The sequence below is a fragment of the Sorex fumeus genome, unplaced genomic scaffold (assembly GCF_029834395.1).
Source record: "Sorex fumeus unplaced genomic scaffold, SorFum_2.1 ptg000037l, whole genome shotgun sequence".
Lineage (NCBI taxonomy): Eukaryota > Metazoa > Chordata > Mammalia > Eulipotyphla > Soricidae > Sorex > Sorex fumeus.
In genome coordinates this window covers 1,146,222-1,172,131 of record NW_026606094.1, presented here as the reverse complement: position 1 = coordinate 1,172,131, position 25,910 = coordinate 1,146,222, and the positions used below count along the sequence as shown (strand labels likewise).

The following is a 25,910-nucleotide window of genomic DNA, read 5'->3' as shown; positions in this document are numbered from 1 at the left end:
GCCATCTCACTTACAAGGAGTCCTCGTCGCCGGAGGAAGGCGGCCGGACTACAACTCCCAGCAGGCCTCCCGGGCCCCGCCCCCGGCGCGCAGGGCCTGCTGGGAGTTGAAGTCCTTCGGCCCGGCCGCCGGTGTGCGAGACCGAGCAAGCGCACTACAGGTCCCGTGACGCCTCGCGCGCGAGCGGGGGGCCCGGCCGGGGCGGGGCGGGGTGGAGCGGGAGCGACCGGGGCTGGCTGGCGGGCTGGCGGGCGGAGGAAGGGGGTGGGAAGCGGAGGCGATGGAGGGGAGGAGTGGGGGAATGGGGGAGGGCAGGGGCAGGGAGGCGGGAGGCGGGGCCGAGCCGGAGCCGGAGCCTGAGCCGCCGGTGGCCGCGGAGGCGGTGATGTCGGTGCAGGTCGTGTCAGCCGCGGCTGCCGCCAAGGTGCCTGAGGTGGAGCTGAAGGACCTGAGTCTGTCCGAGGTGGAATCGCCGCTGGTCCTGAGCGCGGCAGCGGCGGCCGTCAACCCCATGGCTCCCCCGGCTCCCCCGGCAGGCGGCGGGGACCCCGAGGCTCCGGCTCCCGCCGCCGAGCGGCCCCCAGCCCCCGGGCCGGGCTCGGCGCCCGCCGCCGCCGCCGCCGCCGCCGCCGCCGCGCTCAGCCCCGCCGCGGGCAAAGTGCCTCAGGCGTCGGCCATGAAGCGGAGCGACCCTCACCACCAGCACCAGCGGCACCGCGACGGCGGCGAGGCCCTGGTCAGCCCCGACGGCACCGTCACCGAGGCGCCGCGCACCGTCAAGAAGGTACGGGCGCCGGACGGGGAGTCGGGTGGGGGGAGAGTGAGAGGGGTGAGTGGGGGGCGGGCGCGCGCGCCGCGGCGGCGGCGGCGGCGGCCCCTCCACGCCCCTCGGCCGGGATGCTCGGGCCCGCGAGCCCCGGCGCCAGGTGGCACGGAACATGGAGGGAGCGCGCTCGCTTACTACTCGGGGCGGGGGGCGGGGAGAGTCCGGGCACCCCGAGGACTCCCGCTCCGAACCCCGGGACCCTTGAACCTCCGCCTCGGTGGTCTCGGAAAAAAAAAAAAAGAAAATCGCCCGCCCCACCCCCTCCCCCCCGCCGCGGGGAGAGCGAGCCGCGTGGGCAAGCAGTGCTGGCCACGCCGGGGACAGCTCGGACGCCTGCCGGCTGGACGCAGGCGGGGGGCGGGGGGCCACTCTCTTCCTGCCCTGTCCGGGGCCGGCCGGCCGGCCGCTTTGCCAGCCCGCAGCCCTGAGGCCGTGTGGTGCCCGGCGTGCCGGGACCCTGCGATCGGATATCGGGGCGCCCCTCCGGGCCCGGGAGGGGGGACTCCCTCTCCTCAACCCCCCCCGCCCACCCCCCACCCCCCAAACACGCCGCCGCTCCGCCTCAGAGCTTCGCCCTTCTCTGCCCGGCAGCGGCGCGCCCAGGTGGCGGGGGGACCGCGGCCCGAGAGCGCGATTGTTCTCGCTCGGTGGTTCCCCGGCTGTCTGTGACCTGGAAATGTCTGGCCGCGACGCTTCCACTCCCGGGAACGGCCCCCCTGGCCGACAGCTGCTGCCAGACCGCGGTGCGGGGGGCAGAGGCGGGCGCGCCTGCCTGCCTGCATGCCTGCCTGCCTGCCTGCCTGCCTGGGCATCGTGGACCGAGTCGACGACGGGGTGGACCAGATCCCCTCCTGGTTTCCCCTTGCACTGGCTCTTGCAGTCAGTGGTGTGTCTCTGGAACTCTCTAAACTTCAATTAGCCCAAGGGAAGTGGAGGAAGGCGGGGGTGGGGGGGGTGGGGGGGGAGAGAAAAAAACTAGGTGGGGGCAGAAAGAGGGAAAAGACTGATGTGGACTGTGCCTTCCAAGTGCCCCGGCACAATCCAGAGCACGGTGGTTTATACCTACCCTTTTATTGTTGGCGAATGATAGGTAATTGCTCTACTACAACTGCCATAAAAAGCATAAAAAGATGAGCAGTCGGCCTTGGTTTTTTTTTTTTTTTTCCCACTGTGTGTAGGACTCTGAATGGGAACCTTGACTCTGAATGGGAACCTTGAATCCAACATAACTTTTTTTTTTTAAATTTTAGGGGGTGGCGTGGGGTTGGGGAAGGGGTTACACCCAGCAGTGCTCAGGGGTTCCTCCTGGCTCTGCACTCAGGAATTAATTGCTCCTGGCACTTGATGGGCTACGGGAGATGGAACCCCGGTCAGCCACGTGCGAGGCAAACGCTCCACCTGCTGTGTACTATGGCACCGGCCCCCCTAGCATAACTTTTTGGTATAATAATAGCCTCACGGTGAAGGTATAAAGTAAATCATCCTTTATCTTATTTACCCAATTATAAACAAATTAGGCCTGAGCAAGACTGAAGGAATTTGCTTAATGATATGCTTTAGGGCAGTGTCCTTGTCATTTACAGAGTAAAACTCCTCTGGGAGGAATTAGAGGAAGAAGACAGCAGCTGGGGAGCTGGGGCTGGTAGATCTTAGAGGAGTCTGGAAATGGGAAACATTTTTTCTGAGCCGTTCAGTTGCTTTATAACTTTGACCAAGTCTCTTACCTCTGGCTAAGGAGGTTTTTGTGTAAAATCTTAAATTTGATGGGTTCTCTTAAGAGTAAAAGTGTTTAACAAATTCCTTTTATTTTTAGAACATGGGATTTTAAATCAGGCTGACCAGGATTTGAATCCTAGTTTAAACCCTCCCTCCTCTTTTTTGGTGGGATTTCCAAATTTTCTAATCTTTTTGGAGATATTTGTCAAGGGCCTTAGTATTTAACTTAGCACATATATAATTTGGGTTTAAGAGATTCTGGCTACTATTTTTATGGAGAATGGATTTTATTTTATCTTTCTTCCCATCATGGATTTAAGTGCATGTCATCATGACCTCCTCTAAAAGGGACTCACAATAAATTCTATATAAAGAAATTACCAAAGCACAGGCCGGGATATCTGTAACCAGTTTTTCTGAATTCTAGATGTACTTCTTAACCATTTTTCTTGTTGCTGAACCACCTTCTTCCTGTTTTTCTAGCATCAAAAAGTAGGTTCCATGATTCTAGATTTACTCAGCAGCCTTAAGGCTATGGAAGACAGGGCTGAGCTTGCCTTAAAGTTAATTGCAACCAAAAAACAGCTTCTCTACTGGAAATTAAGCAGGTGAAGCTCTGGGCAAGTATGCAGCTGTATGACACAACGTAAAGGCATTTAAGTTTTGGTGGGGACAAGAAACATAACGAATTGGCTAAGTTAGAATAAGTGCACAAGATTGCCCTTTTTTCCCTAAGTTGAAAGTCACCTCACAAGGGACTGCAGTGTGACGTTTTGATTTGTTGAGCCTTTCTTGATTCTTAGATTGCTTATTTAAATTTATCATTCTGACCTTGACTCCCTTCTCCCTTTATCATGGTTTAGGGAGGGACTGGAGCTATACTAGGGATTTCTGCTTTTGTCTCTGTAATTGGTGACTGTTGCTTTTCTTTTGTAACTTATACAAACTTATTTATCTGAAGTCACATTTCTTTGTTGGTTTCTTCTACTTCATTCCTGTATCTGTCATCAGTTTTCTTTTATTGCTGTTTGTTTTTGCGGTGCGGGAATTGAACCCAAGTCTCATGCATGCAAGGCATGTATGTACTTAGGCTGAGCACATCCCCGGTCCTCTGCCATCAGTCTCTATAGTTCAGTTGCTTTGCTTAGCCACACAAAAGAAAGAAAACTTTTGAAAAGAATCATAATTCCCAAGTGCAATGGTTAATAAGAAATAATATATGGTGTGCAGGTTACTCAGTCTTATCTTTGGCACTTAACTCCGACCTGTAACTTGTGGTACTCCGTAGACTGGATCTTGTCATTGTGGTTATTTGTATTAATAGCTTTCTTCATAAGCTTATATAAAGTGAACCCCAAAACCAGACATTTCTTTAAGAAGTAATTTGCAAATGGGAAGGTAAGTTCCACAGGAAGTGCAATAGCAATAATAGAGCATTTCTTTTATGTAGCCTTGAAAACGGGACTAGCGGAGTTTCATAGCATAGTGGGGAAAACGAGGCAGGAGACAATTCCTTTCAGCACTATTCAATAAGACGGTGTACGTGCAAGCCAAGCCCAAGAACCACAGCTAGTTCGAGCTTACGTAAGTATCAGTAATGATCATGTTTAAGCGGACTTTTTTTTTTTTCCTTTTGGCAAGCATATCCACCTTGATTTGGCATTGTTGCTGTCAGCAAAAAATGAGTTGAGCCATGTTAGACTTTTCTTGCCCTGAATTCTTAAAGCCCTTGATTTGGTTAATTATAGATTACTAAAGTGGAGCATTTTGGATATAGGCATGGGACTGTGGGAGCACTATGATTCCTTTGCCAAAGAGGAAAGTACATCTTTGCAAAATGTTCAGCAAGGCAGTTGGCAGATTGACCCTAATAATAGTTACCATTAATTGGTCTTTTATGCCAGGACTTGTTAGTTTTTTAAAAATTCTGGTAAGGACATAGCAAGAGATGGATGGCTTCCTTTCCATTTTATAGATAAAGAAATGAGGTTTCGGGAAGTAAAATGCCTTTCAGAGGATTATACCTCTAGAATATGATAGAGATAGGACTTAAAAATCTGTGTAACCATCTTTTCTTCTCCTTTTTTTAATACATTATTTATTTATTTATTTATGCCTTTTGGATCACACCCAGTGATGCACAGGGGTCACTCCTGGCTTTGCACTCAGGAATTAGCCCTGGCGGTGCTCAGGAGACCATATGGGATGCTGGGAATCAAACCTGGGTCAGGCCCGTGCAAGGCAAACACCCTACCAGCTATGCTGTCTTCAGCCCCTGTAACCATCTTTTCAACCACCTTTCTTTGTTTCCAAAGCCCATGTTACTTTTGTTGTGCCACATTTACGCATCTAACTTCTTAGACATTATGTTCTGACTACCTCCCAGAATTCTTTCAGAATAGTTTTCTGTGACTTAAGTCTTAGATAATCCCAAGAGTAAAGACGAAGGATATTTCATAGAGGGAAAAAGCATTTTAAGATCAGTGATGCATTTTCACGATAGCAAATTACCAATAATTTGAGAAATTCACTCTTTATTTTTAGTTTACAAATTTAAAGTACCTGAAGGATACTCCTCTTGGTCGAGTTAACAATTTTTATTCTGTTCTTTAATTTCCACCTTCTTTATAAATCAATCTTTGACTAAAGTTCTTGAAAATTAGAGAGGGAAGCATACTATCATATACTCCTGCTGTGTACCAGGCATTGTAGTAAGAGTTTATAGCACTGTAGCTCTCTCCTCCCGTTGTTCATCGATTTGCTCGAGCGGGCACCAGTAACATCTCACAACAAATTGTGAGACTTGTTGTTACTGTTTTTGGCATATTGAATACATCAGGGATAGCTTGCCAGGCTTTGCCATGCAGGCAAGATACTCTTGGTAGTTTGCCGGGTTCTCCGAGAGGGGCGGAGGAATCGAACCCGGGTCTGCTGCATACAAGGCAAACGCCCTACCCGCTATGCTTTGACTGCAAGAATTTATATATTATTTAATCCTTTTAAGAGTTCTTGGAGGTGGTTAGGGTTGAAGAGAAGAAATTTGTCTCAAGGTACGTATTTAATAATGGGATGGAGTTACAGAACTCTAGTCTGTTTGAGTTTGGAACCAAACTGTTGCTTTTTAGTTGAAATCATTCTCTGCTCAAAATGCATATTGAACCTTTGAATCTTACTGAGTTGGCATATTTTTGTTGGGATGCTTTTATTTCACGTATAGGCAATTTCCCTTTATTTATTTATCTTGATTAATGGTTCTATATATGTGAAAATTTATACTTTTTTTCTGAGAAAGCAGCCTTGTTTTATATTAGTAAAATTTGTGAATTCTCTTCTCCTTGGACCTGGAAGAATTGAACTTTAAGAACCGTTATAGAGGCTGGAGAGAGAGTTTAAGAAGTAAGATACTTGCCTCGCATGCATCTGCTGGGTTAGCTTACTCTGGTTTGAATTCCCAGCACCACATATGGTATTGCCAGCACAGCAGGAATAGCCTCTGAGCTATTCTGGGTGTTCCCCCAAACCTCCCCAAAAGAAGCAGATTCCCAGAACTGTCTGAGAGGGAGTTGGAAAATCATTAGAGGGGGTAAGGCACTCGCCTTGCATGCAGATGACCCCATTTGATCCCTGGCATTCCCTATGATCCCCCAAGAACTGACAGGAGAGGCTCCTGAGCGCAGAACCAGGTGTCACCTCTGAGTACAGGTATGCCCTCCAAAAAAAATTGTTTCAGAAGTTTGTTCAGAATTTGAAGTTGGGATTGTCTATATGATGTCTTTAGGAAGCCTGCCTAGAGTCCAGTTATTTGACGAAATGGATAGTTCAAAAGAGTGACTTTCTATTTGGATCACACCTGGCAGTGCTCAGGGCTTACACCTGGCTCTCTAGCCAGGGATTGCTCCTGGTGGGACTCAGGGGACTGTATGAGGTACTGGGGATTGAACCCAGGTTGGCTGTATGCAAGACAAGTTCCTTTCCTGCTATATTATAGCTCTGGCCCCAAAGTGACTTTTCAAAATTGTATTATTCCCTTAAAAACATTTCTGAAAATTATGGGTCAAGAGTCATATGCAGTGGTACTTTGGAGACCATACAGTTCCAAGGATGGAATCCAGAGAATCCAGAGAATCCAGGAAAGTGTGTGCTCCAGTCCTTTGAACTATCTCTGGATCTCTTATCTGATTTTTAAAAAATTATTTATACATAAATTTGTAGCTTTATAATCGCTTATATACAAATGAAACTATGCTATATATGCCTTGAAAATAAATTAACAGCACATTTTAGAGCTCTTTCATACTAGTACGTATTTATGTCATTTTTTTTTCAGTGTCAGGATTGAATCTAGGGCCTTATACATGAATAATGTGCCCTGCCACTGAGCCACATCCTGAACTAATATATTCCCTCTCTCTTCCTATGCTAAGAATGCTATCCTGCTCCATCACACTTGCAAGGCAGGAGCTCTTCCACTGAACTACCTCCCAGCCCTATCTTATTCACTTTAACTGATGAATTAAATTCCAAAATCTATACCATTGATTCAACCATTCTTCTGTTGATGCACATTTAACTAAAGTTTTTTTTAAATATAATAATGCTGTAGTAACTGTGTATGCATTTTCTTTGTGTACATGTATTAATGTTTCTTTTGGATATGTAATTTAAAGTAGAACCCTTTTTTGTGGAGGAGGGGTTTGGGCCACACCTGGCAGTGCTTAAGGCTTACTCGTGGCTCTGTGCTCAGGAGTCACTTGTGGAGGTAACCAGGAGACCATATGTAATAATGAATAAGATCAAACTTGGGTAGCTATATGCTGGGTATCCATCCTACCTGCTATACTCTTCTTTTGGTCCCTAAAAATAGAATTTTGAAGTTGAAAGATACTCATATTTAATTAATAATTTATTTGGGGGGCCACACACACACCTGTCAGCTTCTCCCAGCTCTGTTCTTGGAGATCATCCTTTTGGTGCTTGGGGTCGAACAGGAATTGATTCAGAATTGATCACATTCAAGGCAAATGCCTAAATCTTTGTACTGCCTTTCTTGCTGATGCTAATAATTTGATTTTATTTTTTGGTGTTTGGGCCACTGCTGGCAGTGCTCAGGGCTTATTCTTGGCTCTGTGCTCAGGGATCGGTCCTGGTGAGGTTCGGGTATTGAGCGCTGGGATTGAACGCAGGTTGGGTGTGTGCAGGGCAAACCCCCTACCTTCTGTACTCTCCAGCCTCATGATGGGCTTCTGCATAGAGACCTGTGATGAAACGTAAGAATGACTCAGGGGAATAATTTTGTTGTAAGATAAAAGATTTTTGATCTACATTGATGTGGGTGGGTGATGACATATTGGTTGTTTGGGTTGACTTATTAGTGCCTGAGGCATGATCTTGTAAGAAAGGGAGACTCGGCTTTATAGCATGTTTCTGTCTACATTCCCGCCAGTTTCTTCTATCACATTAAAGGAAGTTAGACACTAGCGAGATATTAATGAAATACTTTCCAAAGAGATTAAAATTTTCTCTTGGTCTGGGCCAGAAATTAAAAAGTCTGGAGTGCTTGTTTTGCATGTTGGAAGCCTGATTCCTATCCCTAGCACCACACGGTTCCCTGAACATACCTGGCTTATTGCTTCTCCCTGAGCACTAAGCCAGGAACAGCCTCCGAGCACACTCCAGTTTTTTCCCCCCCTTTACCAGGTACATGTATATGTTCATTTGACCAAACCCGTACTTAAATTTGTTTCAAGCATATGGACGAGTACTGAGAAAATTGTATTCACTGCCCAATTTTAGAATAAGATTTTACAAAATTTTCTGTAGCTTATTTCCAAAAATGGAAAATATGGTCGTCCTCAAAGACTATATGTAGTATTGGGGATTGAACCTTAGTTGGCATGTGCAAGACAAGTGCCTTAACTCTTGTACTATCTGATAGAGCATTATTTTGAAGCAGTATAGAATTTCAGCAGTGTAGCTTAACCTCTGTGTGGTACATAGGAGTTAATCTGCTCACCATAACCACCACCGAAGTTCCTGTGTCATCTCACCACCGAAAGCATCCCTTTTCCTATCCTCCCCCCCAAAAAAGAAAACAACACCACCAAAACAATAGCGTCCCCAACCCCCCTTTGCCCACCTGCTTCTGTGGCAGGCACTTTTCTCCTCTCTCTCTCTTTTCCCTTTTTGCCCATTTTCTTTTCATTGTTGGCTTCTAGCTTCAAGCCATCATGATTGGAAAAAAGTGATTAATTTGAATTTTATTGTCACGTGTATTTTAAATCCACAGATTTATTAAATCATTATTTTCTGACATGTTCTACTTATTCTCTGAGACAATTTCATGTGCACTTATGAAGATATGTATTTGCTTATTTGTGGATGGAATTTCTGAATATATCTATTTAGTCCATCTAATCAGTTATTTAATTTAATGATACTATTTCCTTGCTAGTATTTTGGCTGGGTGATCTGTTTATCACTGTAAGTGGTGTGTTGAGGTCCCCTACAATTATTATTTGCTATTGGGACCAGGGGTTGGAGCGATAGCACAGTGGGTAAGGCGTTTGCCTTGCAAGTGGCCAATATAGCCAACCCGAGTTCGATTCCTCCGCCCCTCAGAGAGCCTGGCAAGCTACCGAGAGTATCTCGCCCGCACGGCAAAGCATGGCAAGCTACTCGTGACGTATTCGATATGCCAAACACGGTAACAACAAGTCTCATGATGGAGATGTTACTGGGCCTGCTCGAGCAAATCCATGAATAACGGGAGGACCGTGACTGTGACCGTGATTGGGACCAGGGGAATATGATAGGGATTAGGGCATTTGTATTGTGACTGACCTCAGTTCAATCCCTGTTACTGCACATGGTCCCCCGAGCACTCCCAGGAGTGATCTGTGAACTCAGAGCCAGAGGTAAGTCCTGAGCCAGGTGTGGTCCTAAAACAGAAACAATAAGCAATTATTATTTGCTGTCAGTGTATCTCTTGAGGTCCCTTAGCCTACAGTGCTGATGGTTATAGATACTGAGTAGTGATGGCATCGCAGAAGGCTGCTTCCCTGGCCAAGCTGTGTCTACTAAAATCTCTAGGATCTGTGTAGCCACAGATCTCTGTCTTAGCAGCCGTGTAAATCTTTCTCTTCTCCGTGGTAGAATCTGCCAGTAACCCAGAGAACTGCATGTCCCCAAAGTATTGACACTTTTCCATTTTATTGCAGACCAACACTGTTGGGGTGATCCCTCTCATATGGGCTGGAATAGAGGTTCTAACTAGGAGGATGTCTGCCCAAATTACCTGAGTTCACAGCCCAGTCACACTGTTGAGGGGAATTTTCCTTCCTCTGCCTGAAGTCCTTCGCTGCTCTCCTCCCTTCCCTCTGCAGAGTCTCTAACTTCCTTATCTAAGCAGCATCAGGAGCTCCAGGCCCCCTTCCTGATTTTGCCAACACCATAGGCTATTAGTTACCCACCTCCAAATATGTAGGTGCATGGCTTGATCAGAAGTCTTCCAGTATTACCAGTAGCATTATGTATGTATGTATGTATAACGGTATATAGTTTACTTAGGTATGTAAACTCATACGAGTTGCATGAAATTGTTTATTTTGTTTTATATAAGAAACTTTTGCTATTGAGGTCTGTTCCTCTTGTCTTCTGTGGGCATGGCTCTAATTATTACTTATTTTTAGTGGAGTGAACTTTTTTGTTGTTGTCGTTTGGAAGCCATATCCTGCTTTATATGGGGCTAAACCTGCTTTGTATTCAAGGATTAGTCTTGGTGGTGCTCAGTGGACCATATGCCATGCTGGGATTCAAACCAGGGTTGCGGCAGCTATAGTGCATGCTAAGCAAATGCCTTACTTAACCCTTATTCTGTCTTTCTGACCCTGGATGACATTTTATTGTTATTTTTGTTTGTTTTTTGTTTTGGGGCAACACCTGATATTACTAAGGTCTTACCCTAGTCTCTGAGCTCAGGGATCACTCCTGGCTTAACCAGGGCATCATACGAAGTGCTAGGAATTGAACCCAGGTTTGCTGTGTATAAGGCAAATGCCCTGCCTGGTCACTGTACTATCTTCCAGCCCCTGGAATGAATGTTTTTAGTAATTTACTTATATACCCTGTGGTAGTTTCTCTAGAGTATATCGCTATTATAAAATTACTTAACACTGTAGCACTGTCCTCCGGTTGTTCATCGATTTGCTCAAGCAGGCCCAGTAACGTCTCCATTGTGAGACTTGTTGTTACTGTGTTTGGCATATCGTGTATGTCACAGGTAGCTTGCCAGGCTTTGCCGTGCAGGCGAGATACTCTTGGTAGCTTGCCGGGCTCTCCAAGAGGGGTGGAGAAATCGAACTCGGGTCTGCTGGGTCGGCCACGTGCAAGGCAGACACCCTACCCGCTGTGCTATCGCTCCAGCCCTATAAAATTACTTAAGGTATATGATTTTTTTTTCTTTTTGGGTCACACCCAGCTACACTCGTGTTACTCCTGGCTCTGCCCTCAGGAATTACTCCTGGTGGTGCTCGGGGGAACCATATGGGATGCCAGGGATTGAACCCGGGTCGCCCATGTGCAAGGTGAATGCCTTACCCACTGTACAATTGCTTAGGCCTCAAGGTTATTGAACTTTACCAGGGATTCCAAAATTGCCCCTTTTATTTTGTGGGGTGGGGAGGGGCTTAGATTTGGGGCCATATCTGATGTGTTCGGGGCTGTTCTTGGCTCCATATCTGGAGGTGCTTGTGTGACCATATGCAGTGCTGGGAATCAAACTGGGATCTGCTGCACGGAAAGGCAAGTACACTGTATTGTCTACTGTGTTATTTCTTTGGTTCACAAATTGCTTTCTTTTTATTTTTGGTTTTGGAATCACACAGCTGTGCTCAGAGCTTACTCCTGGCTTATTCAGGGATTATTCTTGGAGGAAGCAATATTTGGGGGATCCTTTGGGGTGCCAGGGATCAAAACCATGTTGACTGTGTGCAAGGCAAGCACCCTACCCGCTATTCTATCACTCTGGCCTTAACAAATTGCTTGCTAAGTGTTTTTTTCTTGTTTTCTGAATTTTGGTGGAGAATGGATTTGGGCCAAATCTGGCAATAGTCACCACTTACTCCTGGCTCTGTGCTCGGGGAGTACTTCTGGTGATGCTCAGGAGGAAATCAGCCTCCATTTCTGAGCTTTTACCGTAAGATAAAGGATATAAACAGAGTTTATAAGTTCGTATGGCATATTTCTGGTCACAAAACATTGCCAGGACTTCTAAATAAAAACCTGTTTTTGGAATTATTTACTCTGTTTTTGGAATTGTTTATTTAGGGACCAGAGCAATATAAAGGAGTTGAGGTGCTTGATTTTCATGTAGCCAAACCTGGTTTGATGATCTCTAGCTCTGCTTGATATAGAGCTGGAAGTAGCCTCAGCAATATCAGGTGACCCCCAAATATATGTGTGTGTGTGTGTGTGTGTGTATATATATATATATATATGTATACACTTACGTAATTTTATATGTGTGTATGTACACACACATACGTATATAGATTTATTTGTGAACCTTACCAGTTGTGCTCAAAGGCCCAGGGTCCCCTGTTCTTGGCTCTAGCCTGAGTATTCCATGGTTCTAGGGGCCACAAGGGTCACAGTGGCACCTGAGAGGTCATATGGCTCTGGGAATCATAATTGGGACCTGGTCCATGCAAAGCATATACTCCAGCCCTTAGGAGCTATCTTCGCAGTGGCTCTGATACTTCTGATATTAAGTACTGCTTGTCTGATAAGCCTACATACTAGAGGATGGTAACACACACACACACACACACACACACCACACAACTGAGATTGGAAATGATAGTTGTGTGCCGATCTTACAGCTTTGCTAAACTTGTTTATTACTCTAATAGTTTTTTTAGAGATTCTTTAGAATTTTTTACATATGGGATCAAGTCATCTACAAAAGACAGTAAAGAAAGTATACATCAAGAAAGATATTACACTGCTTAGAACTTCCACTACAGTGTTGAATAGAAATAGTGAGAGCTAACATCTCTGCCTTGTTCTGATTTTAAAGGGAAAGTAGTTTATCACCATTAAGTAAGCTTAACAGATAGTAGGCAAATTTTTCCAAAATGAGTCATTACTAATGTCTTAATTATGAATTATATTGTACTGGATTGGTTATCATGTATTAATGATTATAACCTGATTGACATATTTCTCTTAGTTATAAATAAAATTAACAATCTTTTTGTCTCTTGTAGAATTGGACAAAATTGAGCAACTCTCATGATATGCTGTAAGTTTCCACATAGTTAGTTTGTCTTAATCAGTAATCTAAATTGAAAGTATAGATTAGTTGGCCATATTTAAGTCTCTAGGTATTAAGAGTATGATCAAGAAAAGTGAAATCTTTGTTTTTCCTGATGCTGGTTTTTTCTTTGTTGTTTTGTTTTTGAGTCCACACCTGGCTATACACTGGGATTATTCCTGGCAATGTGGTCAGGGATCAATCGTGGTGGGCCCTCTGGGGACCATATGTGGTGCTGGAGATTGTACCCAGATCAGTTTCATACAAGGCCTTATCCACTGCTATTGCTCCACTCCTTTCCCCATGTGATTTGTTTGTTTTGGGGCCACATCCAGCAATGCTAAGACCATGTCTTTCTTGTTCTGATCTTTTTATATTGTTATATTGTTAGCATTTGGCAGAGAACAAGGTTTTGAATAAATGATCTGTTTAGTGATTGTACAGCAGGTAGCATACTTCCTTCTATTCAGCTTATCCTTTGTGGTCTCCTGAACACAGTCAGGAGTGGTTTCTTGAGTCCAGAGCCTGTAGTAAGCCCTGAGCACTATCATGTGTGGCCTCCAAACAAGACAAATCCTTCTTGATGGGTCTTATTTTGGTGGTGGTGGTGGGGTGGGTGGGACACCCTGAGATGCTTAGGATATACTTTTGACTCTGCTCTCAGGAATCACTCCTGGTCAGCTCAGGGGACCATATGGAGTGCTGGAGATTGAGCCAGGCTCGACCTGTGCAAGGCAAGCACCCTACTTGCTGTATTCTCTCTGGCCCCACAAATCCTACTTTAGGGGATAAGGGAGTCTTCCTTTACCTGCCCCTTTCAAAATTCCAATTTCAGCTTGTAGGGCTTTGGGAAAAGAACATTTTTAATTTTTAAGTCAGAAGGGTGGGAGATCCTTAAACTCAGAGCCAAAAGTGTTAATTTGGAGACTGTTGCCAGATTAGAATTGAGAACCCACAGAACTACTCTGTAGATTTCTAGTGAAAATGAACATTTCTCTAGGGTCAGCCTGCTCTGTTGATTAGAATAAACCCCAAAAAAGTCTCTTTTTTATTCTGTTTCATTTTTGGGCCATACACCATGGTCCTCAGGGATTGCTTCTGACTTGGTACTTGGTACAATGTTGTTCCTGACATTGTTCAGGGGACTATGTGGTGCCAGAAATTGAACTGGGTCTTCTTTATGCGAAGCAGATGTCCCACCTCTTTGTCCTATCTTCTTGACCTGATAAGTTTATTCCTTTTGTTCTGGTTTGTTTCTGGACTATACCTGACTGTGCTCAGGGCTTACTCCTGGCTTGGCACTCAGGGATCACTTTTAGTGGGCTCTGGGGATCATTTGGGGTGCTGGTGATCAAACCCAGCTCAGCTGCATATAATGCAAACAAGCACCTTATCCTCTTACCTATCACTCTGGCCCTCATTACATTTATTCTTACTTACAAAGTAAGTCTGGTCTCATTACATTTGGCCTTTATTTGCCTAAGTACACTCAGTAGTAGTTGACCACAGAAGTCTCTTTTTAAATTTGTATTGCTGAATTTTTACATTTAACTATCAGATTAGACTTTAAAAAATTCCCTTTAGTTTGAAAATGAAGCCCAGAACTTGCCACGAATTTCATTTTAGTACCTATTTATTTCTGGGCCTTCCCAAGGATGTTCAGGAGACCTGGTGCCCTTCCCTACAATTCTCAGCCATTCGGCCGGCAGTTCAGTTTGAGGGCCCAAGGACGTAGTGCTCTTCAGACTATGTGGTGCTGGAAGATTACTCAGGGCTGAATCCAGCAGGTTAGGGGCCTCCAGGGCTGCACTAGGTAATGCTCAGAGAACCACATGGTACCAGGGATTGAATCAGGGTCAACTGCAAGGCTTGTGTGTTATTCCCTGAGCTGTGTCTCCAGCCCCTCCTATCTGATTTATAATCTTAAATACAATTTTCCAGTCACAGCCTTGGAAACATAATGTTTCTAATTATATCATTGAATTTATTAAAACAACAATGTTGCCATGAAAATGAGAACACTATGAGTTTCTAGATTCTTTAGGGATTAGGCAAGGAGAAAAGATGTGTTTAAGTTTTATTACTAAATTATCTGTTGCTGAGTTATTCATAGCTTAAAAGATAAAGGAGTTTCTTATATCTGTCTGGAACTCATATAGAAGAACTGAGAGGAACTAACCCTGATTTTCTTAGACATAAACATTCCAACTCTTGAATATTATACCTCTTTCACTGTAACTTTGAAATAAACCTTTTTATAGCTTAACTATGGATACAAGAGACAACTCCAAAGATGATGCAGAAGATAGAGGACCTTCTTCCTTCATCATCCCCAGGATCCAGACTTACTCCTTAAGGCAGCCTAAGAAAGTAAAGAATTTTATTGTCTTTATAGCTTAAAGAACCATACGGCAAGGGGCAGACAGAGGTACAGGAACACAATGACTCTTTCAGGATTGATTAAATACTAGTAGTCAGTCAATGGGTATTGCAGATCAAATTCACAAGAGTCACAATTCAAAAATGAATTCTCAAAATATTTTTTTTCTCCTGTGAATCTGAATTGGGAAAAGGAGGGGAAAGAAGTTTCATTTTCTTGCTCCACTAGACAGCAACAAATAGGAATCTGGAAGGCTGACTTTGATAAGAATTCTTACTTTTTACTGACTTTTGTCAATTGTCCCAGTATTTTTTGACATATAGTCTCTGAGGCGAAAAGCATGTAGGAGGGCTGGACAGATGGTACAATAGGCCTGGTGCTTGCCTTTCTCTTAGCTGACCCGGGTTTGATCCCTAGTACCCCATATGGTCCCATAAGCACAGCCAGGAATGATCCTTAAACTCAGAGCCAAAAGTAAGCCCTGAGTACAGGTGGGTGTGTACTCTCCTCCATCCCCCCGAAGAAAAAAATCACAAAAACATGCAGGAGAAAAGTATGCAGAGTTATTTAATGTGAATTCTATATGAGACAAGAAACTTTCTGAAAAAATGAAAACCCAAAGAAATAGTTAATCATACTTTTTTTGGGGGGTGGGGGTGGGGGTGGGCAGACTCTGTGATGCTCAAGGGGTTACTTCTGGCTCTGCATTCTGGAATCACTCCTGACAGTGCTTGGCAGACCACATGGAATGCAGGGGATCGAATGCAGGTAGCTGTGTGCAAGGCAGGCGCTCTTTTCACTGTACTGTTGTTCCAGCCCCTGACCTACTTTTGATCAAGAATGGAAAGCCGAGAGTAAGAGAAAGAAAGAATAAAAGTACCTTCCATAGAGGCAGGCTGGGGGTGGGGGTGGGGTGGATGGCAGGAGAAAAATTGGGGATAACGGTGGTGGGAAATGTATACTGGTGAAGGTAAGGTGTTGGAATATTGTATGACTGAAACCCAATCATGAACTTTTTTTTTTTTTTTTTTGCTATTTGGGTCGTACCCAGTATGCTCAGGGGTTACTCCTGACTCTGCACTCAGGAATGACTCCTGGTGGTACTTGGGGGAACCATGAGGGACACTGGGTTTAAACTCGAGTCTGCCACATGCAAGGTTCATACCTTACTCACTGTACTATAGCTCCAGGCCCCCCCATGAACATTTGTAACTATATATTTCATGGTGATTCAGTTAAGAAAAAAAAGAATGGAAAGTCATCACAAATATGACGCCTGGAACTGGAGAGATCCCAACGTTCTTTGTAGTCCCCAAGTACTGCCAGGAGTGATACCAAGTGCAGAGCCACAGGTGTAAACCCTGAGCATTGTGGGTGTGGCCCAGAAACCCAAAGGGGAAGTGAGGGGGAAGAATGTGATATCCTATAGGATAACAAGAGCGTATGAGTTAAGTGAAGTAATCTGGGGGAAATTTACCAAATCCATAATAATAATAATAATAACAATAATTCAGTATACCAATGGCCTTTTTTTGAATAACAAGTAGTGTACCCAATCAGTAATGATCGTTCACATAGTTTTATTGTGATGATATTCAAATATAATTCTTTCCAGTTAGAACTCATTAATTGTACAAGTAATCCAACAGTTTTCCCATCACTGTGTCTTCTGAGTTATAGTGGTTTAAACTTTATAAAAGATCTCTAAGGTATATCAGAAATAATTGAGAATTTTTTATCTTCTTACCTTTTGGTACTCTTAATTGCTTCTATTTGGTCAACTGACAGCTTTTATATAGGCAATTGACTGACTTTTGGTATTTCACAATTTAATGCCAGCTCATAATGGGTGTTTAATACATATTTATGATTATAGAACTGAACTTTAGTCATGAGTCATTAATAATATTTCTTTCCCCTTACCTCTTTTGCATCATACACTAGGAAACTTTGTTTTTTTTCACCTTATATATTTATTTTAAAACTTTTTTAAAATTCAGGTGCTGTGATTTACAATATTGTTAATGGTTTCCTGTGTATATAACTTCAAGATCACACCCATAACCAGTGTACCCACCTTCCTCCCCCAAGGCCCCCGATGCCCTTTTTGTATTCCATTTTTGCTTAAATTCCCTGTCAGATGGCACATCCTGAGTTTGATCCCTGGGCTGCATTGGATCGATCCTCCCCCTCCCCCCCTCCCCCCCACACACCCCAGCACTGTTCAGCTAAGCTCAATGGGGAAGGGCCTTGCACCACCACAGACAATCTCTGGGAGTGGCCTCTATTGGAAAAACAAAAACAAAACACTGGTTTTATTCTGGAGCATCAGGTTAAACCAGTTATGACTCCTTTGTTTTAAAACCTACATTACAATGTATATAGTTTTATTTACTCTTTATTTACTCTTTATTTTATAGTTTTATTTACTCTTCTACAAAGATTGCTCCTTATGTACATAGCAGAGATTGTGGAAGTGGTGTGCCTTAACTTGAAGACTAAAAAACCCTGCAGGAGGGCTGTTTAGAAAGAAGCAAAGGTGATGGGTAATTTGGCTCTGAAAATTAAGAGTCCTGAAGCCCTTGTCCTAATCTTTGGAAGAAAATTAAGGGCACCCCATGAAGGTTGAGAACTTGCCAAAACTTAACAGAGTTTTAAAGAATACTCTCTTTAGAGCATTTATAAATATGAATTAGATCTTACAATAGCACTGTGGTATAAAATTATAGTTTGCTTATGGAAAGACCAAATAATATGGAATTTAATTAGTGTTTGTTAAATGCTGTTAAGCACTCTAATGCTTGCTTAAGGCTTCAGTGCAGACAACTTGTAAATGCAAACATGTGCTGTATTTTATCATGAAAATATATCAGTTTCTGTATCTGTAAATACAATTCTAGAGCCATAAGATTATAATAAATATTTTGAGCATATTAGAATTCACATGCTTAAAATATACTTCAGATTTTTATAGTTTTTTTTATAGTTTCGTCAAATTTCAAAAGTATGAAAGATCTTTCCAGCTTTAGGTTTTACGATTTATTTAGCTTATTTTTTTGGTCATACCTGGTGATGCTTACTCCTAGATCTGCACTCAAGGATCACTCCTAGCAGGGCTCAGGGGACAGTATGGGATGCTGGGATAGAACCCAGGTTGGTCACCTGTGAAGCAAGCACCCTAGCTCCTATATTCTTTCTCCAATCTCAAATTCTGTGATTTAGTGAAATCAAGCACAGGATAAAATATTCAACCTTAGTGCTCTTATTTGGTTTTTTGGTCACACCCACCAGTGCTTAGGGTTTACTCCTGGCTCTTTGCTCAGGGATCACTGCTTGGTGTGCTTGGGGGACCAGATGGAGTGCCAAGGATTGAACCTGGGTCAGCTGTATGCAAAGCAAGTGCCCTACCTGCTGCACTCTCTTTCTGGTCCCTAACATGTGGTCTTGTTCTCTAATACTTCAAATACTTACTTGACAGCGTTATAAAATGAGCTCTTGGTTAAAATATTATAGAACAATTGAAACTTTTTATATTGGATTTGAAGGTAAAGGTAAAGGCCCTCCCGTTGATCGTCGATTTGCTCGAGCGGGCCCAGTAACGTCTCCATTGGAGACTTTGTTGTTACTGTGTCTGGCATATCGAATACTCTCGGTAGCTTGCCGGGCTCTCCGAGAGGGGCGGAGGAATCAAACTCGGGTCGACCATGTTGGCCGCTTGTAAGGCGAAAGCCCTACCCGCTGTGCTATAATGAAGATGTTTTCGTGAGAGTTGTAGTTAGAGTAAGAAGGGTATCAAGAAATAACTTTTAAAATTATTAAATGGGGGTTGGAGGATACAGGAGTAGGTAAGGCACTTACGTTGTATATATTTGACTTGGGTTTAATCCCCTGTGCTCTATATGGCCCCCAGAGCCTTACCAGGAATGATCCCTGAGCACAGAGCTAGGAGTAAGCTCTGAGCACAGCTGGGTGTGATGTCTCCCTACCCTCTCAAAAAAAAATTTAAAAAGAGGGGACCATGGATTGAATCTGGACTTCCTGGGATTGAATCTGGACTTCCTGCATGCAAAGTATGCACTTAGCCCATGTCTGATCCTACCTAGAAGTTCTTTTGTGTAGAAAATCTGAGAGAGAGGCCATAGAGATAGTACAGTGGGTAGGGTGTTTGCCTTGCATGCTTACTGACTTGGGTTTAGTCCCCGGAATCCCATATGGTCCCCCTGAGCACCCACAGAATTGATTTTTGTGCGTATGGAAAACAGTATTGTCCATACTCTTTCCCCAATGGCATGTAAAATTCACATTTATAACAAAATGTAAAGTTGTTTGAAGCTTGGACTAGATAGCATATGGCAGGTCATAGCGGATCTTAAAAAACAATGCAGAGGCAGGGACCTCATGGGAAGGGGGGCTTTGTGGGCCGTCCCCCACGCCCCACCGAGGTCGCCAGCTGCCCCCCACGAGCGGCTCTCCGGCACGGCCACGACTCCAGGGCACACAAACCAATCTCTTAACTAGCTAACTTTTAATAGAAATTCTTCCAGGGTCAATAAGTAAAATAGCAGAAATTCAAAACCATCATTTTATTCCTAAACCAAGTTATAGAAAGCAAATCATTTCACAACGCTGTTTCAGCATGTCTGATTGTGGGGGGTGGGTCGTAAACTCTAAACAATAATTGTGCATCTTCTATCGAAATAATCTATCTAGTCAAAGTAGTTAGAGTATTAACTAGAACTCATCTGCCTCACAAGAATTGGGAGGGGTGGGAGGTGGGGGTCTATTGGGGTTCGGGGTTAAAAATGAGTATTGGTAAAGGGAAATATGTTTGGTATCTACATGACTGAGACCTAAACCCGAAAGCTCTGTAACTTTTCCCACAGTGATCCAATAAATAAATAAATTATAAAAAAAAAAAACAAAAAAAACAATGCAGAACAAAAGCAAGTAGACAGATATGTAACAAAATAGCGTTTGTGTAGGTAACAAATATATGTAAGTAAAACTCATTGTAATTGATAAGAAAACATATGAACATATTAAATTATAAGTTGCTTAAATTGAAGAGATTAAAAAAAATAAACCTAATAAAAAATAAAAATGTGAGAGCTTGTTTTTCCAAGGAGATGCTTTTTAAAGCATCTTTTGACTGAGTTGGCGGGTACTATAGACCACTACTCTTGTGTCAACCATTAGTGTTACCTTTGGGAATATAACTTCCCATAATTATTGGATTTTTTTTTAAATTTCCAACTATATTTATGGTTCATTTTTGTTTGTTTTTCTTTTTTCCTTTTTGTCCTTTACTTCCTTTTCACTTTTCCCTCTATTTGTTCTGTTTGATTGTTGCTTTAATAGAGAATATGGTAGCCTCATTGTTAATGTATGATTTAGGTACTGCTTGTATAACCCACAGTTTGTTGTTAGAGTAGTATACTTAGATGAGAGTCTTGCAGTGTCCATTATATCAGAGGTTCCCATGTTTATTTTGCCTACCATCTCCTTCTCAGGGAAAAAAATAATCTCCCAGTGCCTCCCTCAAACTGCTCCCACAGGTACTACTACCCTTTGGATTATCCTAGGCTCCCTGAGCCCTGTATTACATGGGTCCCTGTCATCCGAATTGGGAAACATTTTTAAATACTGGGCATTTTGTTTTGTTTTAGGGCGATGCCTGACAGGGTTCTGGGGCAACTCTGGGTAGTATCTTGCAGTATCTCTTCAGGGATCCAGCCGCCATATGTAAATCGCGTACTCAACATTTTGAACTATGCCCCTCCTTTTTTATTAAAGCAAGGGAACAAAAACTTTAACTAAAGGGATATTTCTTTGATGAATCATCTTTTATGAAATTTGTTATTTATCTACAGGAATCGACAGGAATCTCTTGCTAAGGCAGTAAAAAATACCAAGTTTTTGAGAGTTCTTGTGATATCAGTAAGATCTTGAGTATACTAGAGTATAGAAATTAACAGGTTCCCCTGGAAAAAAAAGTCCCCCTACCTTTCACAATTTTTGTTACAAAAAAACTATTCTTTTGTAGGCCATGAACTTTTGAGTAGCCTGGGTTTTGAGTTAACTTCAATTGAGGTATCTGATTGTTTATGAGTAAACCACCCAGGCTGGTACTCCAGATTAGCACAGAACTGTGATGGAATTAACGTAACCCTGGCAACTATTATAATGTAAATGAGTCTCCTTGGGAAGGAAGTTGAGAGCGTAGGCACTTGTTAGGGCAGTCCTTTGTAGATTTTACAACTAGAACTAACTAGCATTTTGCTGGTTTAAAATTCTAGTGTAGCTGCCCTTTGGACTCCTCTCATCCAGTGTCACTCTCCACAGTAGATTTTCATTTCTCTGAAAAGCTGTTTAGTCACATGTAATATTACATGTACATAATGCATCTCCCACACTCATTGTATGCATGAAGAGCTTTCTTTTACTTCATACATTACCTTTTTCTCATGCATGGCCTTTTGGCCCTGATACTGCTCACCTCTCTGGTCAGATCTCTGGTTCCTGATGAAGTCCACTGGAGCATGGAGGGGCAATCTTCAGTGACCAAGATTTGGCTGCTGGTGGAGCCAGTAGTTTTACCAGCTCAAAAGCAAGATCTTTGGTTTCAAATATTAATTTTTTGTTGTTGTAGCTTTTAAGCTTTCAGACATAAAAATTGGGGCCAGTGTGATAGTACAGCAGGGAAGGAGTTTGTCTTGCATATGGTTGACCTGAGTTTGATCCCTGACACCCATCATGGACCTCTGAGCACCTCTAGTAGTAATTTCTGAGCACAGAGCAGGAGTGTGACTGAGCACTGCTGGTGTAGCCCAAGAGCCTGAGCACTGCTGGTTGTGGCCCCAAAACCTAAATAAATAAATCTCTGTGGGCATTCATCTTGGCCCACATGCAAAAATCCATTGATTTTTTTTTAATTTCCCCATTTTATTTTATTTTATTTTATTTTTTTTTTTTTTTTTTTTTTTTTATTTATTGAATCACTGTGGGAAAAGTTACAGAGCTTTCGGGTTTAGGTCTCAGTCATGTAGATACCGAACACATTTCCCTTTACCGATACTCATTTTTAACCCCGAACCCCAATAGACCCCCACCTCCCACCCCTCCCAATTCTTGTGAGGTAGATGAGTTCTAGTTAATACTCTATCTACTTTGACTAGATAGATTATTTCGATAAAAGATGCACAATTATTGTTAAGAGTTTACGACCCACCCCCCCCCCCCCAATCAGACATGCTGAAACAGCGTTGTGAAATGATTTGCTTTCTACAACTTGGTTTAAGAATAAAATGATGTCGCGCGGCCGCGATAGCGGCCGCGCGGTTTTGAATTTCTGCTATTTTACTTATTGACCCTGGAAGAATTTCTATTAAAAGTTAGCTAGTTAAGAGATTGGTTTCTGTGTCCTGGAGTCGTGGCCGTGCCGGAGAGCCGCTCGTGGGGGGCAGCTGGCGACCCCGGTGGGGCGTGGGGGACGGCCCACAAAGCCCCCCTTCCCATGAGGTCCCCGCTGCTCCCCCCCCCCGAGCCCGGCTCAAACCCGCTTTCCACAAGGCTCCCGTGCGGCCGCCATCTTTCTTTCCAGAGAGGAACGGGCGGGCTGGTCAACGCCCTTCCCCCTCCGGGCAGGCTTGGTGGCGCGGATCAACACGAGTCCATTTGCTTTTCTGCTCCAAGCGGCTGGTTCTCTGTGCTAAGTCCTTGTGCCTCCGGGGCCGTGGCCGTGCCGGAGAGCCGCTCGTGGGGGGCAGCTGGCGACCCCGGTGGGGCGTGGGGGACGGCCCACAAAGCCCCCCTTCCCATGAGGTCCCCGCTGCTCCCCCCCCCGAGCCCGGCTCAAACCCGCTTTCCACAAGGCTCCCGTGCGGCCGCCATCTTTCTTTCCAGAGAGGAACGGGCGTAATTTCCCCATTTTAGAGTTTTAATTCAGGTTTACTCCTTTGGATTTTTAGAGTAGGTAAAGGAGAGAATGTGGGAAGGAGTAATAAAGTGGAACTGAGGAATTAACTAAATTGGGGTTACGTTGCTAAATTTGTACTGTGCTTGTTTTCTACTTTCCTAATGAGTCTCATGGTTTTAACACAAAGCTGTTGGGTGAAAAGCTTATAGGTCTCTTATTCAAGGTTAGACATTTTTTGCTATTCCTGCTAAGCATGTACCATCTATTTAGCCTCAGTTTGTGTGTGTGTTTGTGAGTGTGTGAGTGTGTATGTGTGTATGTTTGGCCACACCTGTCAGTGCTCAGGGGTTATTCCTGGTTGTGTGCTCAGGAGTCACTCCTGGCAGAATTCAGTGACTATATCGGATCCTGGGGACCGAACCTGGATAACTTGTGCAGGGCAGGTGTCCTGTGTGCTCAGAGTTTACTCCTGACTCTACGCTCAGGGATTACTCCCTGCAGGGTCCCGGGCACCATATGGGGTGCCGGGGATTGAACTAGGATAGGTTGTGTGCAAGGCAGATGCCTACCCTCTATACTATTCCTCTGATCCCTACTTGAAAATGTCTTTGTTGTTACTTTTTCTACTTCAGATCTTCTCTCTGCAAATTCCTGATTCTCGTAGTTGTTCTCCTTATGATTTAGTTGTCCAGTCCCATTGCTAGCTCATCTAGGTTATCTTTTTCTGGATCTTTAATATGTGGTCTGATCCATAATACGCGATCATTCTTAATTTTAAGAGTTCATATTCTAAACTATAATTCTCAAGATGTTGCTTGACCTGTAGCGATTTTCTTCTTCGTTCAGGTCTTTGAACTGCTATTTTAGGAACTGAATTTGTATAAACCTTTTAAGCTGATATTTCACATTAGAGGTTCCTTTGAACTTACTGTCCACTAAACACTCAACTGATCTTAAATTGATTTCTTTCTAATAATAAACCTCTTTAACAAGATAAATTCAGGGGCCAGAGAGATAGCTCAGTAGGCTGGAGCGCATGCCTGGCATGTAGGATGCCCAGATTCAATCCGTGGCACTACTTACTATGTAGCTTAGTGCTCATTTGGCATAGCCAGTAGCCCCTGAGCCTCACTGGGTGTGCTCAACATCCTTTCCCCAAAGAGATAGGTACATGGTACTGGAGAGATAACCCAATGGGTTGGAGCACATGCTTTGCTTGCAGGAGGCATAGGTTCAAATTTAGCATTGCATAGACTCCTGAACACAGCCTAGAGCAACCCCTGAGCACAGAGCTCTGAGTAACCCAAACCACAAAAATATCCTTTTATCCTTGATTTCATTTTGTAGTTCATTCCATTGTTCTATATATTCGGATAGTTTTGATTTTTTTTTTTTTTGGTGGGGGGGATTGTTTTTGGTTTGGAATCTCACACAGCTATGCTCAGGGCTTACTCCTGCCTCTGTGTTCAGGGATCATTCCTGGCAGTGCTTGGGGATTATATATGATGCTGGGAATTGGGTCCGGGTCTGCTACGTGCAAGGTAAGCACCTTACCCCGTGTACTATCTTTCTCACCTCTAGTTTTAATTTTTTAGTATTTCTTTCATGGTATTATTTAATCTTCCCAAGCCTTAATGGTGCTCAGGGCTTACTTCTGGCTCTGTGTTCTGGGATCACTTCTGGTGCAGTTTGGGGAATTGTGTGGATTGCCAGGGATCAAACCCAGGTCTGGTGTGTGCAAGGCAAGCATCGTACCCTCTGTACTATCTACTCACCTCCTGCACTCCCCCAGGTGTTAATAAACACCTTTTTTTTCTTTTTGGGTTATACCCAGCAATGCTCAAGGGTTACTCCTGGCTCTACACTCAGGAATTATTCCTGGTGGTGCTTGGGGAATCATATGGGATTGAACCTGGGTCGGCTGCGTGCAAGGCAAGTACTATCATTCTGGCCCCAATAAACACCTTTTATAGTAAGGCCCAACCTTATTTGGACTACCTACTATCTCCTTTGCAGAAAAAAAAATTTTTTTTACTTGCATACTTCTGGAAAACTGTCTCTGTCTCTGTCGGTTTTTCCCTCCCTCCCTCCCTCCCTCTCTTTTACTTTCTTTTATCTTTCTTTATCTCTTCCTTTCTTCTGTCCTCTCTCCCTCCATTTCTTTCTTCCTTTATCTCGTGGGGAAGGCATACCCACCAGTGCTTACTCCTGGCACTGTTCTCAGGGATCATTCTTGGTGGGGTTGGGGGCCTTATGGGGTGTCAGATATTTAGTCTCAGGTTAACTGAGTGCAGGGCAAGCACTGGTGGGTATGCCTTAACCACTTTGTTCTGGCCCTGGAAATCTATTTTAAGCAAACAAACAGAAAGCATCTCCCAATTGTACTGCTACTACTCCCTGACCCCCTGGATCATTTGCACACCCTCCTGTGGGGGTAGTATCACCCACTTAAGAAAGATGGGTCTAAATTAGTATTTAAAGTCATTGATTGTGGGTTGGAGAGATAGTACAGTGGGTAAAGTGCTTGCCTTGCATGAGGACAGCCCAGCTTTGATCCCCAGCACCACAAATGGTGTGATTCCTGAGTGTAGAGCTAAGAGTAACCCCTCAACATTGCCAGGTAGGGCCTAAAACCAAAGCAAAGCAAAGCAAAGCAAAGCAAAAAAAAAAAAAACAAAGTCATTAATTGGAGCTGGAGAGATTGTACAGTGGGCTGGGCGCTTGCCTTGCACATGGCTGACCCTAGTTCAGTCCCCGGCAC

The 25,910-nt window shown here is 43.8% G+C and overlaps 1 protein-coding gene across 2 annotated transcripts in view; it reads left to right on the top strand.

Annotated features, from left to right (window-relative positions):
* Positions 1 to 320: 320 nt before the first annotated feature.
* Positions 321 to 25,910, top strand: part of AHCYL2 (adenosylhomocysteinase like 2) — a 185,303-nt gene continuing 159,713 nt past the window's right edge. For both annotated transcript variants that reach the window (XM_056118080.1, XM_056118079.1), the window contains exon 1: positions 321 to 784. In XM_056118080.1, the coding sequence (XP_055974055.1) occupies positions 386 to 784 (399 nt within the window). In that variant the 5' untranslated portion in view covers positions 321 to 385. The remainder of the gene's footprint in view (positions 785 to 25,910) is intronic.